The sequence below is a fragment of the Rhinolophus hipposideros genome, assembly GCF_964194185.1.
Source record: "Rhinolophus hipposideros genome assembly, chromosome: 6".
NCBI classification, from domain to species: Eukaryota; Metazoa; Chordata; class Mammalia; order Chiroptera; family Rhinolophidae; genus Rhinolophus; species Rhinolophus hipposideros.
In genome coordinates this window covers 71710294-71729349 of record NC_138052.1, presented here as the reverse complement: position 1 = coordinate 71729349, position 19056 = coordinate 71710294, and the positions used below count along the sequence as shown (strand labels likewise).

The following is a 19056-nucleotide window of genomic DNA, read 5'->3' as shown; positions in this document are numbered from 1 at the left end:
GAGCTGTTTATTTATTGCCTGAACCAACCTGAAACCCAAATGTTTAAAATTTGAGGGAACGGCTCACTGTGGCAGCTTTGAATTAACATTATCCAAATTGTCCTCTACAACCCATCTGTGACTTTGAATTTCTGCTTGCATCCATGTTAGGAAGCTAAGGGGTCCCATTTTCACTTGGAGAGTGGGTAGGGAGAGATATAGGAAAGATAGGAAAAGATAAGAGCCAGGTTCTTCTAGAAACCATGGCGACTGGGGATAGGACCTACTGCAGACTGGATCATGGTCTCCACAAGAAGCCTTTTCTTTTTCTTCTCTGGCTCAGACCAAAGGGAAAAGGCACTGTTCCAAGTCGAGTGGCCAGACAGCAACAATTTCTGCAGGTGCTAAACTAGCAAAATAGAAATGGTAAACTATTTGTAAATGACCCTAAAGTCATTTTAGCAATGCATAGGGGCATTCACAAAACAGCTAAAATGATTTTTGCAGTTAATATTTAGCTTGCTGTATGTTTTCCATAATCCTGTTTAGTTCAAGATACTTGATTCTTATGTATAGCTATTTGAGAAAAAATATTAGATGCTGGAGAAGAGAAGAAAAAGAAATCCCTAACCTCCTATGACTTTTGTTTTTCTCTTTAATCATCTTTTTAATCTCTCTACAGTTTCTTGCTCTCAAGAAACACTTCCAGGCTAATCTCATACCAAAGTTAGTAATGACAACAATTTGGGGAAAATCTAGTTTTAGTAATGGGACAAGGTAAAACTATGAAGACTAGAAAATGTGACTTGGACCACATTTATCCTCTTCTTGTCCTTATCTGCATATATAATATCTATCTCCCCTTTAATCCTGCTAGCCTCTGATACATCTCTTCATCCTATAGCTCACTGCTTGTCTCCTCCTTTCTGTCTTAACGTCCTTGATGTGACAACTGGGTAATCTGTCCCTTCAGCCATGGCCTTGGTACCATTACTGAAAGATTCCCCATGGGCAATACTTCTGACACTACCAAATCTACCCTAGGAACCAATCTTGGAGGACCAAATATGTGACAGAAAATGACCAAGTTTCAGGTCTAGAGACAAATGGATGAACTCTTATATAATCTAGAGACTACTTGCATGGCTTGTCCTAAGTCTAATGAGCCTCTACTTCCCCTCTGTTGTATTAGCATATAAGTAAAAAATAGCCATGGGGATCAAAAGTGAGCCTATCTTTTGAGTTGTTTCTTTGAGATATTGGGTATTTGGAAATGGGTGTGGGATCCACAGTAAGTCATTTCAAATTGTTACTCAGTTTGCTACTTGTGCTTTACAGAGTTGGGCTACTGATCTAACCTCAACTACTACTTCAGTGTCCTCCTTACAAAAGGATTAGTCAGGGAATATATGAATCCGAACATATGTCTAGACCTATCTTCACTATTGAGTCAATTAAAAAAGAAGGACACACTGTGTAGCCAAATCTCTCACATAGCTAATTCTCAGAGAATTCAGAAGCTCAAATCAATATTACCTGGATTGTAGTTAGGTAATTTGGAAACTCCAGGCCAGGTATCCTCCGTAGGGACTCCCAACACCTATATAAAGCCAAAGAAAGACAGAGAAAAATGAGGGGGGGAGACAAGGTGGATGAAGCAGGTATGAAGGACAGATCAGGGAGGAACAGGGAAGAATTAGATACAGGTCACATTATATCAGCTGACGTATACAGGAAAGAAACTTCAGTGGTTCCATTTTTGTAGTTTCATGGGCAAAACTATAGTATATTCCTATGGTCCTGTGATGGTTAATTTTATGTGTCAACTTGACTAGACTGAGGGATGCCCAGATAGCTGGTACAACGTTATTTCTAGGCATGTCTGTGAGGGCATTTCCAGAAGAGATTAGTATTTGAATCAATAGACTGAGCAAAGAGATCCATCCTCACCAATGAGGTCAGGCATCATCTAATCCACTGAGGGCCCAAATAGAACGAAAAGGTGGAGAAAAGGCAAATTCTCTCTTTCTCTTCTTAAGTTGGGATGTCCGTCTTCTCCTGCCCTCAGACATCAGAGATCGCGGTTCTCAGGCCTTCAGACTCTGGGACTCACCACCAGCAGCCTTCTCAGTTCTCGGGCTTTTTGGCCTCAGACTGAATTATACCACCGGCTTTTCTGGTTCTCCAGCTTGCAGATGGCGTATCTCAGCCACCATAATTGCATGAACCAAACCCATAATACATCTTCTCTATATATATCTATATATCCTATTGGTTCTGTTTCTCTAGAGAACCCTAATATTGGTCCTGAACCTGTATCTTCACTATCTCACTTGTTTTTCTGAGGCAGATCATATAGCCTTGCTTAAGGTCATATTCTCATCACTAAATATCTATTGCATGACCACCATACATTAGGATGCTATGGTAGGACTTGGGGATATAAAGAAGCAGGAGTTACTATCCATTTGCCTTACATCAGATGAATGAACACACACACACACACACACACACAGACACACACACACACACACACACACACACACACACACACACACCAGAAGGTACTTAACAGCTTAAATTATGCCGTCAACATGGGCATACAGCTGTTCTGTGATGCGCTCAAATTAAAAAGGGTTCAGATTACTGACCCTTGGGCAGTGGAATGTTGGCTAAAAATGATCCCAAACCTAACTCTAGTCCTTTCTACCAAATTCATCTCATCTGCTTGTTTTTCCTGTGGCCCAGCAGCTGGGAATATGGTATTTGGTTTGTAACCGGTGGATCACAACAGTAACAACATCACTTGATCATAATTGTAACGACATGACTTTAAGGGTTTACTTATACTTTGGATTACCAAATTGAAGCTCTAGTTTTGAATTAATATGAAAATAAAAGTCTTTTGGAGTCCAAAGTCAAAACATTTCAAATTTTGGGTGATGTTGTTTCTGTGAGTTCCTTTATAGGTATCATCTTATGATTCTTTTAAGATAATCATAAAAGCCCAATGTCAGGGTGGCTGGCTGGCTCAGGTGGTTAGAGCGCAGTGCTCATAACACCCAGGTCGCCAGTTCGATTCCCACAGGGACCAGTGATCTGTGCCCTCCACAACTAGATTGAAAAAAATGACTTGACTTGGAACTGATGAGTCCTGGAAAACCACACTATTCCCCAATATTCCCCAATAAAAATAAAAATAAAAAAAGCCCAATGTCAGTTAATGTAGGAGCTAGAATAACATTGTTTTTGTGAAATATTAGTATTTTTATTACATGACTACAATATAACTCTTAGAAGTACATCTCAAAACTCTCTTTAGAAGCATCTCTTCTAGAAAGAGTTTAGTGAATTCATTTGTAAAAAGCTGTATATAGATGCCAGGCCAATTGTTACGGTAGGAAGTCAACTGCCCAACAATTGACTCATAATAATCAATGAGGAATCCAGAATCTTAATATCTACCAGCTTGCTGACTAGGACTCTGGCTCAGAGGTAAACTTGGTGGTGCTTGTTAAGCTTTCTCAAACAAGACACTAAAGCACTATTCTCCTTCAAATAATACTACTACTACTACTACTAATAATAATAATAAATCATGCCACCTAGTAAAATCTTCTTTCTTTGATCAATTCCCTAAACAAATTAAAAAGCTACTGAGAGGATTATAAGCTTTTCCTATCCACCACTCTGAGCCTAAGGGAACACTAAGAATCCTTGAATCCATTTTGGAAAACCAACTGGACTAATTCTTTTTTGTAGGAAAGGTCCAGAGGATGGGTAGCTAATTCCTCCTTTTTAACCTACCATCTTATGTATTTGCACAGATGTGCATGTAAACAAGTGGGGTGATCCATAGGTACCCATATGTCTTCTGTTGATTGGCAAAACACAAAGAAAAGAAAGCAAAGATAATGAAGAGAAAGCAATAAAGGAAATAAATAATGACCACATCCATATTTTTTCTAAGGTGAATATTACCAGACTTGTTGGTTACTTTGTATGATGTTTAATCAAAGCCAACAAAATGGATACCGATAATTTTTAAATATTATGCTAAGAGCTTTAAGCTTAAGATTTTAAAAGTTTGAACAAAAATTCAATATCCCTTATTTGGAAATCTGATGCTCATTTCTATTTGAAATGCATTGAATTCTTTTTCACTTGAGAAAATTGGTAAATCTTCACTTCACTGTCTGGGAAACTGAAAACCAAAAATTGTTGATTTACTCCCTCCCTGAAGGCTCTTAAAAGGCAGCTAGCGAGTGCTATATTTGAAACCACAGTGGAGTGCAGGGGCTGTTTTCTGCCTTTGTTGGAATGGAAACTGAAGGCATTTTGATTGATGTATTTAAAGCCTGCACAGTTTATTTTATTCTGATTTTAGAACCTCATCGGGATTTTTTGCTAGAAACACTTATTGAAAGAATTAGATTTCTAAAAAATTGATCAGAAAGCAGTGACAGCTATTCAGATGTGAACACACACACACACATATACACACACACACTCACACACAGGTATTTCAGAAATATGGTAAGACAGATTCAGGACTTCTCATCTTATTATTTCTTTATTCCTAAGAGTGAGCTCTCAGGATAAATGTAGAGAAAGGTTGTGGTTAGAGGTTGGAAGATTTAGAATGGACACATTGCTTTCAAAGAAGCCATTCCTACATCCAACATCATAGAACTGAAAGTAAATTTCTTATTTTCATTTGTGTAGACAAGGTTGAGTGAAACACAAATTCAGGAGCTGTTTGGAATTGTTTACATTTCTAACCTGCTTGAGATGCAGTAGTACTAAAGACAACACGCTGCTGAATATGGTGACTTCTCACTTTGTCCTCAGAGTGGGGAACTACAGATGTGGTTACAAAACTATGACCTCCATCTCCTTCGCCAGGACCAGGAGGGAAAATGAGGTATAATGAATCTGACCTCTTGGTGCCCAAAAGGATGGCTAAGCAATAGGGAACCATCTCCTTGATCAGTATAGATCGAAAGTCAGCAATGAGCTATGTAAGTTGACATACTTGAGAAATAACTACCTAGGGTGGGTGGGGAACCTAATAAACAGAGAGGAATGTTATGATTTAAAATAATGGGAGCTACACTATTCCTTTTACACTTTGCTGAAAGAAGTCATAACTTCCTGGCATCAGAAAATCAAATACAGGTAGTCTCCAATTTACTATGTTTTCAACTTATAATATTTTCAACTTCTATTATAAGTCGAGGAGGATCTGTAACATTTAAGACACTGGAAACCCAGGGAGGTCAGTTATCTGACTTGCTCTACCTCATAACTTGAAGTTAGAGCTGGGGTTAGGACTCATGTCTCGTGACTGCAGGCCAGTGTTATTTCTAATATGTTTACTTGTTTTAAATTTGTAATGAGATGTCATAAATGTCAAAATAAAGTCCCTTTGATTGATTGCAGTGTGATAAGGATAATGTAGAAAGAACATGGCTTCCTGGGCAGGACCCGTAAAACTGATTTGTTAAGACATGTTTGTTTTTGCTGCATCACTCATGTTTTGATAGTCTATGTCCAGATTCAAGTCCAAATTCTTTCATTTACTGAATTAACTAAAACATCTAAAGATGGCCAGTGCCAGTCAGCAGGGCCAGTATTAGAAAATTGAACCAATAACTAGAAAGCCATTAGGTCCTGGGAAACGTCTAGCCCATTCTTTCTGTTCTACAATTTCTAAGTACTGTGCTAAATACAAAGAACTGTAAAATGATTGCTTTTAAGAGCATTATCATTTAAAGATAGTATGTAATATAAAAAATCAGTTTTCGTAACTTGTCAAATATCCTAATAACACACTTTATTTCAATATTACAATTTACATCAATTCCCTACACACACTTCAATTCACATACACACACAATTTGTATGTGTTTCACATGTATTTATTTATACTTCACCCTTCACCCCACCTAGACGGAATACTTGCAAGCACAGATCATTCATTTTTCTTATTTTTCCCTTTTTTTCCATGCCTTGTAACTTCTTCCAAGACCTTGTAGAGTATTTTATATGGAGAGTGCCCCAAAAGTGCTGTTTACTGATTAAATAACTAGGAAATACTCTTCAAATGTGTTAAGGTGATTGCAAGGTCAGGTTTAGGTAGTGTGAATTATGCTTCGTCTATCTGTGGACAAGAAGTAATACTAAGTGATAGAACAATTAGGTTATATGTCAGAAAATGCTTTTTAGCCTGAGATTATTGAAATATGTCTACAATAATAATTTATATGATAGAGGAAGGCAGCAAATATTTACTGAGCACTTTTGGTGCATGGCGCTTGTTATACATTTGATCTCATGGAATTCTCTCAGCAAGGATAGAAAGTCATTATTACTAACACCGGTTAACAAATGCGGAAACTGACGCTCATAGCGACTATATAACTTGCCCACGTTCTTTTACTTAGAAAGTGGCTAGAATTCAAACCCAGGTCTTACAACTCCAGAGTCATTATTATATTAGGCTGCTTCCAGCTTAGAGGATGTTATGGCACCCGATGATGCTGTTTGAAGATAACATTTATTTGTTTTGCAGGGGAATTTGGAGAAAAAAATCTTTTGGTTTGAAAAATGTTTTCTTAGTTTGACTGCTTCCCAATTTTTCCTATGTCCACCCCCCCATGTTTCCATATTTCCAAAAGAAACCCCCATGTTTCCAAAAGAAAATTTTAATGGCAGTGAGTATTCTCTATAAAATGTTTTAATTTCTCAAAGCACATTTTATTTTAGCCAGAAGACAATGTCTTCTGGGTCATGAATCTATAGCATTAGACTGATTTGCATAGAATTTCTTCATAGTCGTGAGCCAATGGCCCTCCATATACTGGCAACTAATTCTTTTCCATTTTCCCCAACATTCTCTAAAAAGTTTAAAGTTTTCCTCACCACCTTTATGTGTGCATTAAAGATAAACTCAACTTTATTTTTTAATAAATGAAAGACTCCAAAGTGGGAATGTCATTTGAAAATGAAAATTTTCTATCATTTCTGGACAGGCAAAAGTTTGGGGCTACTAAATCAAAATTGTAAAGGAGTTTGAGAGAAGACAAGTTTTCTCATCTGCACATAAAACCCCACTCTGGCAATATTTCCCAAGATGCCCACCTCAGAAGCTGTTAGCAAGTGCTCCAGATGCCTGCTTAAAGCAAGCAGACTTAAAAAGGAGCAGGACCCAGGATAAAAAGTGATTTTTAAAAACCCCAGTTTAAAGCACTTTTTGAAACATGCTACAACATGAACCTTGAAAATGTTATACTAACTGAAATAAACCACATATAGAAGACAAATACTGTGTGATTCCACTAATATGAGATACCTACAATAAGCAAATTTATAGAGACAGGAAGTAGATGAGAGGTTACCAGGGGCTAGGAGGAGGGAAGATGGGGAGTTATTGTTTAATGGGTACAGAGCTTCTGTTTGGGATGATGAAATAGTTTTGGAAATGAATGGTGGTGATGGTTGCACAAGAATGTGAATGTATTCAATGCCTATGAACTGTATACTTAAAATGGTTAGAACGGTAAATTTTACATATATTTTACCACACTTTAAAAAATCACCAAAAAACGAGAGAAATATACAGATGACTAACATGCCATGTAAGCTACAAGGGACATAAAAATGAAGTACATAATAGTTCAAACGAGGAAGGGATAAGTAACAAATAAAAAAATAGAACCACACACACAAAAGCACGTTGACTCCTTAGGAATTTGGTTTTGGAGGAGCACTTCTCTCACAGTAACTTGATAAGCCTTTGTTTTTATTGGAGTTCTATGAAAATTTAGTGTCTTGTCTTCAGTTGACAAAGATCCAGGGTCAAATATATGGTAGAATTAGAGCTGGGGGTGACAAGGCAGAAAAATGCTTAAGTAGTAATGGCAGAAATTGCCCAGGGAGATTGAGACAGTAATAATAGAGAGCAGGTAGATTCATGGGCTGCTACAGGACGACCGGAGGTTTTCTGACCACTCATTTCCAAAGTGCTTATTATACCTGTGGCAAATACCACAGTTTCCACAACCTTAATATATGTCTTAATATCTCAAAGCAGATGGACTGCGTCATCCGTCTCTAAGGCAAATTTGGTTCAAAGTTTGAAATGCAGATATTTCTTCTTCCTAACAGAAATTTTTCTCTTACCTCCCAGATCTTCTCCAGCTGTTCAAGGATGTTGGAAACCCCAGGAAACAAAGGTTGACCTTGGAACATTTCAATAAAGATGCAGCCTGCACCCCTAGCAAAGGAAACAAGTTAACCCAACACTTTCAAGGAAACCATACATGCAAAACTGAATTAATAGCATTTCTTCCCCCAAGAAATATTTTGAGGTCAGTTAAATAGAGCCACATGCTATTAAAAGTCTTGAGAAGTCCCTTCTCAACCAAAAATAAGAAGAGCCTTCAGCTCTTTGTTAAAATGGAATGCAACCAGCATTTAGAAACACAATATATATAGCATACATTTTAATTCATTCAAGTTCATTAACTATCCATTTTATGAGAAGAGGGAAAAGTACTGAATCTCCAAATTGAATACTCTTTTTCACTGAATCTAAGATGCTGTCATAAAAGACACCATTATTGTATGTGCTATTAATTAAACAAAACACCTGCAAGTTAAACTATGACATGATCATAACATTTCTTTCATACTTATTGAAAAGGCTGTTAGAAACTTAATTAGATCATTTTATTATATGTCATACTTATACATGCAAAAAATGGACCATTAAGTGAAAGAAATTGGTTTAGGTACTCCTAAAACTTTTTCACATTCAGCATTTGACTCAGACGCTTTGATGTCTGTGTTTATCCGTGGTATCGTCCTCTATATCAGGAGTCTGATGACACAGCATGTCTTAAAATAATCCATTAAAGAACTAAGAGTCATTGGTGCAGATCTCCTAAGCTGACGTTGCAATTACATAGAGTTAGCCTATTTTTGACTCCTGCTTAAAGAATGTTGCTAAACATGTTTGATTCATTCTCTCTCCACCACCATTCGGTTCCTAGGGGTTAAGAAAAAAAAAGAAAAGAAAAAGAAGGAAAGGAAAGCTCTCTTGTCTGCAAGACTTTCTTCCAAGTCACTGACGGCTATTCTGCAAGTTTTGATGCTGGCACGTTTGATGTTCACACATGTGCAATGGTAACTACAGTCACAACTGCAGCCTGGCTGATGGCTATTGTAAGATGCTACTGATTGTAAGATGCATCCTGATTTAAGATGTACCAAGAATGTGCATCTTAAAATAGATTAAATAGGGTGAAATATAAGTTTTCTTTCCTATGTAGTCGAACTGGAGGGTAATTCCTGAGGGATAGTAAGGAGTAAGATTTATTTTGCTAATAATGTACATTTTTATTCTTAAAAGTCTTTTGAGTGATAAAGATGGTTCAGGTGACAGATTACAGAGATTATCCCCATGGTCCAATACTTTGACTCTAAATCTCTTTCACGATAACATCTAATTTTGCAAACTCCTTTAATCATCTTGACATTTTTTGTGTGGCATGATAAAGGAAAATATTTAAGTAAAACATTTAATTATAGATCATCCTATTAATAAAGATTCATTTAAATATGGTCTTTAACATTATTCATATGTATTTATTACATATGATAAATTTTTACTTTTTCCATCTGACTATAGATACATGTTATTTAATTTACTTTAAATTGATTGTGTGGTAGAAAGCAGATTTGTTTTTGTTTTTTTTTTTAAGATTTTATTGGGGAAGGGGAACAGGACTTTTATTGGGGAACAGTGTGTACTTCCAGGACTTTTTTCCAAGTCAAGTTGTTGTCCTTTCAGTCTTAGTTGTGGAGGGCACAGCTTAGCTCCAGGTCCATTGCAAGTTGCAGGGGGCGCAGCCCACCATGCCTTGCGGGAGTCTAACCGGCAACCTTGTGGTTGAGAGGACGTGCTCCAACCAACTGAGCCATCTGGGAGGCAGCTCAGCTCAAGGTGCTGTGTTCAATCTTAGTTGCAGGGGGCGGAACCCACCATCCCTTGTGGGACTCGAGGAATCCAACCGGCAACCTTGTGGTTGAGAGCCCACTGGCCCATGTGGAAATCGAACCGGCAGCCTTCGGAGTTAGAAGCATGGAGCTCTAACCACCTGAGCCACTGGGCTGGCCCCAGAAAGCAGATTTCTTGATAAACAAATTAAGAATAATTTTTATCTTGTGTTTTGTTTGGGGACAGACTATTTTTTAAAAAACTTGAAATTTAATTGTACTGTATCATATCAAAAGAGACAAAAAACTATTTTCATGAGGTAATATTTGATTTGCATTTAAAATAATCAACTGGCTTATTCTTAGAATTTTGTATACATATAAATAAAAGATATCATACTGAGTTTTGCAAGCAGATCATTTTTCCCCTCAAACAACGGGTTGTTTTTATCCCAAAAAAGTTAATTTGGATATAAAGGCCACCATATTTACTTTTTATTGATTTTTCATGTACAAGAGACATCTTGATATGTGATACAAGACTTTTGATCAGATAGATGTAACTTAAGATTTGGTGTATAATATCTTGAGGCAAAGTTTTAGAATTGTTGTCATCTTAAAGCTTCTCATTAGCTTGTCTTTTAAACATGCATGTTCTTTTTGCTTCTTGTCTTTAAAGCAACAGATATAAAAAGTGTAAATTAAACAATATATGGAGGAGAATAAAAGTAATGGAAAACTGTCAAATGGTTAAAAATCATCCTGGTTGCTAGCAATGGTCAACTACATGATAAGCCAACTCAGAAACTGAGTTGGTGAATACCATCAAACAGTCTCCACCCACTGTCCCTCATGCTTTCTCTGTATGTACTTGAAAGGCCACAAAGTATTTCATTTTGAAGTGAAAATAAATAAATGAATAAATAAATAAATAAATAAATAAATAAATAAATAAATGTGTGTGTGTGTGTGTGTACATACATACACATATATGTATGTCTGTGTGTGCATTAACATATACGTAATTGTTTGTTAATTGATATGAGATAGAAATGGAAATGTACTAGGTTTTGAAAACTTGAACCAACCTTCCATCCAGTATCCTGACATCTTCCAGAAACCTCAGGCACTCAGGAACCACTAGGAGGCCCGAGGGCATCTTAAGTAAGGTTCAGAACCATAATTGTTGCTACGTTTAAATCTGTAGTCCACTTTTTTCCCCTCTCCTCAAAAAGCTTTCATTGTTTATAGAAAGCTTGTTGCTTTTTCATGTCTTTTCATACGAGTAGCTGTAGGGAACCAAGAAGAAAGTCCTTTTCTTACACAACTTTTTAGTGTCCTTCATCTTCTACTCCACTGGGCAAGTGTACAACATTATGTAAAATATGCTGGAGAAAGCTGGAGATTAACGCCATTGTGCAAGTACTACAAAGTAACACAAGATATTTGTGTTATGGAATAAAATGCTAACATTCAGTTAAAATTCTCCATTTGCATATGTATTGGTACCATACTGGCATTCTCTTGAGTCTTCCTTTTTAAGCTCCACTTAAGGAGGGGTTAAAACTTTTCTCACCAAACAAACCTAGAGTCTAAAGTTATATAGGGGGTGCATACCCACCTGCATACATGCACTTAGAACACTTACAAGACAAACAAAATTCCTAAATCAATTATATTTTAGTACCTGGAATATCCATAGGACCATAAATATCAATGAATTTCCTTAAGTTTGAAAGAAAAGATGTTTCCTAGGTGTAAGCATTGTTCTTTAAAAACTATAAAATTCATCTTTCTATTAGTTTATTTGTTCTTCAGAACTGTTTTATTTTTTTATTTACTTCATAAAATGTCATGTGGCTTTCATATTTTTTATTTGCTTCTTAAACAAGTCATGTGGCTATCATCTATTTTGCCCACCCCAGACTAGCCTTAAGCAAACATTTTAAATATTCTGAACATTCAGGTCCAGATAGGGAACCAGCTCCTATTTCCTTTTATTTCTGTTTTGTTCTGAAATCTTTATTCCTATGGCTCTTCTTACCCTACATATCTTTAGGTTTCTCAGAGGATTTCTGCTCTGTGGGGATACCCTTGAGGCAGCCCATGTAGATGAAGGGGAACTTCACACGCAGGGAAAAAAAGACCTGATGGCATCAAACAGTGAATCCTCCCAGAAAGGAGAGATGCACTGGGCCATTTTATTGCTCCAACTGTGGTTCTTCAGTCAAGTTAGAGAAACAGCTTGCATGTTTTCTGCTTTTTCTGGCTTTATTCCTAACCTCTTCTCTATTCTGAGCATGAACAAATTCTTCCATAAGAGAGAAAAAGATTCCTCAAATTCCTTAGGCAATCACTGGGAAAATAAACCAACTCAGGAGTTTTGGGTTTTTGGAGATGCAACGAGCTTATAAAAATGTTGTTGGGAGAAATGAATCAGTATTTCATTTTTAACTGTTAAAATTAATTCAGAACAACACAATAATATATGTGTCAGTGACATGACATTTCCATTTGCTTTTACCTGGGCCACTCTTTATATCTGGAAGTTTGCAGTGAGAAATCTGCAATCTCTCAGGCAGGGACAACTTTCTGTAGTCCTAAAGCCAGCAGCTTCCTGAAGTCAATTTTGAATAGATGACTTTGTGTACCAAAAAAATCCTTCTTTAAAACCCAGTTTATCATAACATGGGTCAGACTTGAAAACATTACAGCCAATGAAATAAACCAGATACAGAAGGACAAATATTGTATGATTCCATTTATATGAGGTACCTAGAATAGTCAAATTATAGAGACAGAAATTAGATAAGTGGTTACCAGGGGTTGAGGGGAGGGAGTAATAGGGAGTATTGTTTAATGGGTACAGAGTTTTAGTTTGGAATGATGATAGGTTCTGGGAATAGATAGTGATGATGGTTGCACAACAATGTGAATGTACTCTATGCTACTGAATTGTACATTTGAAATGTTAAAATGGTAGATTTTATGTTATGTAAATTTAAATGCAATATGAAAAAGTAAAATCAAAAGCAAAACAGTATAATCATCCAAAAATACTGAGTTTTTCTCACTGAAGTTGCTAATGGAATCTTTAAAGGTCTGAAAAGATAGCAGAGATTGAAGAAAATATGTTGTGGGATTAGAGAACGTTGGTTTTACGTGCTGGGAATAACTAATATGCCCTACTTGTAGATTTTCTAATATTTAACCACTTATTCTAGACCTCCCACTGACCCTGCTCCTACCAGGGAGGGTTGTGAATAAGAGGCTCTTGCAGTACCCTGTTATAATTAGTTTAATAAGACAAAGACTAATGCTCACCCACAGTTATCTGCCTCGTAAAAGGCATTCAGTTTGAACCCTATGGAATTGTATGGCCTAGCAGAATAGGATTTTATTTTCCTTTTCTTTCTTTGTCAGTTGGAAATCTTATCCCTATTCACTTCCTCCCTTATCACTCTGACAGGGGAAAAAATGGGGGAAGGAGCATCCCAATGTAAATACCCAATATCTAACAATTATGTAGAGAGTGAACAAATACAGTTCACTCAATGGAAGATGCCTACTACTTCATTTCTACATTACTTTTTGAGTTTTACGGGGCAAACAACAACAATGATGGAATGAATAAGAGTAATGACAATAATTTTAATTTAAAATTGAATTTTATTTCGCAAGTGTCATCATTACTCATGGTTAATGAAGCACTTATCAATGGAATAATATATATACTTGTATATGCAACAGAAAGGTAAGGCATGCATAGTTTAGGAGAGACTTAAAAAACTGGGCTGGTTGACGCAGTCCTAGCCTTGGGAGGAAATTACCCAGAATGTAGCACAGAAAATTAAGGAGACAGAAAATATGAAAGAGAAGATAACAGCTATGGATAATAGACAGATGTGGTCTAATAATCTTTCGTTATTTCGGAGCTCAAGAATGAGAGAAGGGAATAGAGGCAACATTCAAGAGAAAATGGCTAATGAAACATATGAACTCATAATTGGAAGAAGCACAATATATACCAAGCAGGGTAAGTACAAAGAAATCCAACTAGACACTTTATAGTGAAAACTGTATACGAACAAAGGCAAAGAAAAACATTCAGAGAAAAGGAGAGATCACCTGCAAAAGAAAGACAAAAATGCTAAAAGAGAATTTCTCTACAATTAGGCTAAAAGCAAATTTCACAACAGCAACAATGGAAGAAAAAGCAGGGGAATGATATCTTCAAAGTTCTGAGAGAAAATAACTGTCTATCTAGAATTACATCCCCAGCAAGACTACCTTTCAACAATGAGAGTTTATCTTAAGAAACAAAAACAGAGTTTGCCAACAACAGGCCTAAACTAAAGAAAATTCTAAAAGATTTACCTCAAAGGAAAAGAAAAGTTATTCCAAAAGTAAGATCTAAAGTGCATGAAGGAATAATTAACAGTTTTAAATTTATTTGCCCTTAATGAAAATAGCTTCAAAGTAGATAAAGCAAAAAGGGATAGAACTATGACAAATCAACAATATAGCAAACAATTTCAACACACCTTTCACTGAAAAGTTAAACAGAGAAAAATGATATAAAGAAGATTTGGATAACATAATTAACAACCATGAATTTTTGAACATTTGTAAAAGCCTGTACCCAAGAATTCGAGAATATATATATTCTTCTTGAACACACATGAAATAACTGCAAACACTGATCATATATTAGACCAGTGTGTCTTACAAGGCCAGTGCTTCTCATACCATCTTTGGTGAAATATAAGGTTTTTCCTCAATTTTTTTGCTAATTTTTAACTTTGAAATAATTTCAAGCACAAGGTTGTAAGAACAGAAGAAATAACTCCCTTATGCCTTTCAAACAAATTCACCAATTGCCAACATTTTGCCATTTTCCCTTCATTATTTTATATCTATCTATCTATCTATCTATCTATCTATCTATCATCTATCTATCATCTATCTATCACCTATTTTTTCTGAAGCAGTGATGAGTAAGTTACTGATACCAGGACTCGTCACCTCTAAAAACTTCCACGTGTATTTTCTAAGAAAAAGCACTCTCTTACATAACAATAGTGCAATTATCAAAATTAGAAAATTTGGCATTGATCCAATACCACAATCTAATCCACAATCTATATTTAAATTTCACCTATTGTCCCAACAGTGTTTTTTAGCTCCATTTCCCCCAGGATCCAATCTAGGACCTGCATCATGTTTAGTTGGCATGTCCCTTAGTTTCCTTTCCTCTGGAACAGTTCCTCAGTCTTTATTTGCCTTTTAAAACCTTGACCCTGTAGGGGAACAGAAAATGCCACCCCAAAATATGCCACTTTGACATAAAGATTATTTTGAGCTGAAGGCAACTGAGAAAAAGCAAACATAGGATGAGCTCTATGCTTCCCCTTTCTGCCTGAAAGCAGGGCATAAATTCCCCTTGTGATGTCCTCTTATCCTCCCACCCTTCCCATAACAGAAAGGGAGAACAACCTTATCACCAGAGACAGAGATGGCACCAAGAAGAAACTACATAAAAAAATCTTTGCTTAGTAACCCTTATCTAATATTAGGGTCCCCCATATCTTTACTTTCCTGCAATGTATGGCCCCTTAAAAGTCCAGAAGCCCCTTTCCTTTGTCTTGTCACTTCTCTACAAATGCATTGTCTTTTGTCAGAATGGTATAAAAGCCTCCAAGCCTAGCTGCTTCTTTGGGGGTTTTCTCTTCTTTCTAGGAAATTGCCTCCCTTATTGTCATAATATCAAATCAAATTTTCATGCTTTTCTCCTGTTAATGTGTTTTTCATCAGTTTATTTTGCAGGCCCATCCACTGAACCTAAGGGGTAGAGAAAAAATTCTTCCTCCCTTACAAACTTTTTAAAGCATACAGGCCAGTTACGTTATAGAATGTCTCTCAAACTGAGTTTATCTGATGTTTCCTCATGATTTGATTCAGGCTATGCTTTTTTTTTGCAGGAAAACCTAGTGATATTGTATCCTTCTCAGTGCATCATATTAGGAGGCATATGATGTCAGTCAGTTCCATTTATTGATATTAATGCTAATCATTTGGTCAAGGTGGTGTCCGCCAAGTTTCTCCACTACAAAGTTACTATTTTTCCTTTGTAATTAATAAGTAATTTGTGGAGAGGTATTTTGAGATTATTCTTCATCAAACTTTCCCCTCTAGTTTAGCATTGGTGATTCTTGTTTGAACCAATTACTATTATATTACAAAATAGTGATTTTCTAACTCCATCATTTCTTCTCCAGTTAATAGTTGGCATTTTTCTGTAACAAGAAGCTTTCTTTCTTATCTATCTACCATCTAGCTATCTGTAACATAGACATATGTATTCTTATTTTGTTCATCGGGTTATAATCTATTACTCTATTTACGCTGATGTTCAAATTGTACCAGCTCTGGCTAGTGGGAGTCTCTTCAAGCTGTTTCCAGTGTCCTTTTGACATATTCCCATCATTTTTTGATCACTTTGTAAGAAAATGTTTCATCCCAACAAGATATTCCTGACCTATCTATACTTTCTCTGCCCTAGCCTTAGAATTGATCATTTCTTCAAAAAGCCCTAATTCTTTTTAGTAGGGAATAGTATTAAGAAATCAACGTCTGGGTGGCAGACCAATATGTATGTAAGATACAATAATAAATTTCTTTATTAAATAGTGAACTCGCAGAATCAAATCCTCTTTGAGAGAACCCACCTCATTCAAGGCCTCAAAAAAATCCCACAAATGAAATTCCAAGAAAAACTAGTATATTACTATCAAAAACAACTAAACACACATGGAAAAAAGATACCATATGCAAGAACCAAAAGAAACAATAAACAACAGTAATAGGCTTACAAAGACCTTTAATTATGTAAGATCTTAGAGAGAAATTATAAAACTCTACTAAAAAGCATTAAAGAAGAACGCAAAACATGGAAAGATATACCATTTTTAAAAACTGGAAGACAAGATTACAAAGGTGTTAATTATCCTCATAGTGTTCTATGATTTAAATGAAACTTCACTGAAAACCGCACTAGGATTTCTGATGAAACTTAAAACACCGAATCTAAAATTTAAATGAAAAATCAAAGGGGAAAAATAGCCAACATATTCCTGAGGAAGAATAAGTGGGGAGACTTGTCCTACCAGATATCAAGTATTATTATAAAGCTATAGAAAGTAATACATTGAGATATTGGTACAGGGACAGATAAATTTACCCCAGTTGAAAAGAATATATAGAGCATAGAAATAGAGCAAAGCATTTCTGGAAACTTGATGATATATGAGAGATTTGACACAGCAGATGGCAGGATATTGGGGTGAGACATTTGGTAAGCATACGAGACAAACGTCAATTTCCACTGTATTAAAGGTTGATGGGAAAGGGATACAAGTAGATATGACAATATTGGTTTTTATGTTCTAATTGTTACATTGGGTGGTGGGTTCATAGAGCTTATTTTATGCTTCTTAATCTATATCAGGTTTCTCAATCTTGACACTGACATTTGGACTGGATAAATGTTTGTGGGAGGGGGGATGTGCTGTGCATTATAGGATGTTTAGCACCATTTCTGGCCTCTACCCACTAGTTGCCAGTAGCACCACCTACCTAGTTGTGAAAATAGAAAATGTCTTCAGACATTGCCAGACATCCCTGGGAAGCAAAATTGACCCTGGTTTAGAATCACTTATGTATATATATTCTTGAATGTTTTATATGTTCCATAACGAAACAAAGTTTAAAAGTGATGAGTAGAAATTTCTACTGTAAAGAAGAACTAGGAAGTGATCATTAAGAGCTGAGAAAGCCAGAGTCCATGGAAGGCTTTTGAAGTGGCAGTACAGAGCAATGAGAACTGAGTGTTGGGAGGGTTTTGATTAGCAGGTATTACTTCTAGAAATGGCATCAGGTATTGGGAATTCAATGACTCCAGATACACTGGAGGAAAATTTTGGCAACCATTCTCAAGTCTTTGGGGAATTCAATGTCTCCAGATACACTGGAGGAAAATTTTGGCAACCATTCTCAAGTCTTTGGGAAATTCAAAAGCTTAGTTTAGCCTTTTAGGATACTGTTTAATTTTTTTAAAATCTATTATTGATTTTTTTTTTTAAACAGGGCCTTCTGTTTCTATATGACCTTTCAGGGTTTTGAAGAAAGTCCATATATTTTGTTACCTTTGAGGAAGTAGCTACACGGTCACCACACATCTAACTGTGGCTCCCAAATGACTGGGATATTTCAGGAATAAGATCTAGATAATATAACATAGCTGCTCTAGGAATGATGAGTGCCTGAGATCCCACACTCATCACCACATCCCATTAATCCAAGAGCCTCCCAAACAATGTGGTTCTACTTGACAGCATCTATCTAGTTCTTATACTTGCACTGCAGTTCCATTTAACCCTTCATGGTGAGAGTTCATTAACCTCATTTTAAAAATGGAGAAACAGGTAAGGGGGGTGGGGGGTGGGAGATGAGGGTAAGGGGGATCAAATATATGGTGATGGCAGGAGAACTGACTCTGGGTGGTGAACACACAATGGGATTTATAGATGATGTAATACAGAATTGTACAACTGAAATCTATGTAATTTTACTAACAATTGTCACCCCAATAAATTTTTTAAAAAGGGAGAAACATAGAGATAGAAAGGATATATGATTTTTCAAGATAACATAATCCAGAGTAATTGATTAGAAATAAAATTGGCATAAAAATCAGGTCTCCTGAATCTTGGTTTTTACGCTTTTTTTCACCAGGCTCTGAATTGTGTTTGGGCATGTGTGAGCACATATGCACAGATGAGTGTGTGAGTATGAGAGTGTGTGTGTGTGTGGTTTGGAAGTGTATGTGTATTTCTCTGAGGACAAAGAAAAGACAAAGGATTGGAGAGAAGAGCTAGGAGGAGAAGTGTGGTAGAAAGGGTACAGGAATCAGAAGATGCCTTGGGCAAGACCTCTCTGAGTCTCAGTTTCTTTAACTGTAAAAATTTATAGAATGATTGGTGAAATCAAATGTGATATGTATTTAAATGCACTTTA

The 19056-nt window shown here is 36.3% G+C and overlaps 1 protein-coding gene across 4 annotated transcripts in view; it reads right to left on the bottom strand.

Moving 5' to 3' along the window:
• Positions 1 to 19056, bottom strand: part of CDK15 (cyclin dependent kinase 15) — a gene marked incomplete at its 5' end in the record, with an annotated part of 97546 nt that overhangs the window by 33971 nt on the left and 44519 nt on the right. For all 4 annotated transcript variants that reach the window (XM_081051809.1, XM_081051810.1, XM_081051807.1 and 1 more), the window contains 2 exons: positions 1516 to 1579; positions 8164 to 8257. In XM_081051809.1, the coding sequence (XP_080907935.1) occupies positions 1516 to 1579; positions 8164 to 8257 (158 nt within the window). The remainder of the gene's footprint in view (positions 1 to 1515; positions 1580 to 8163; positions 8258 to 19056) is intronic.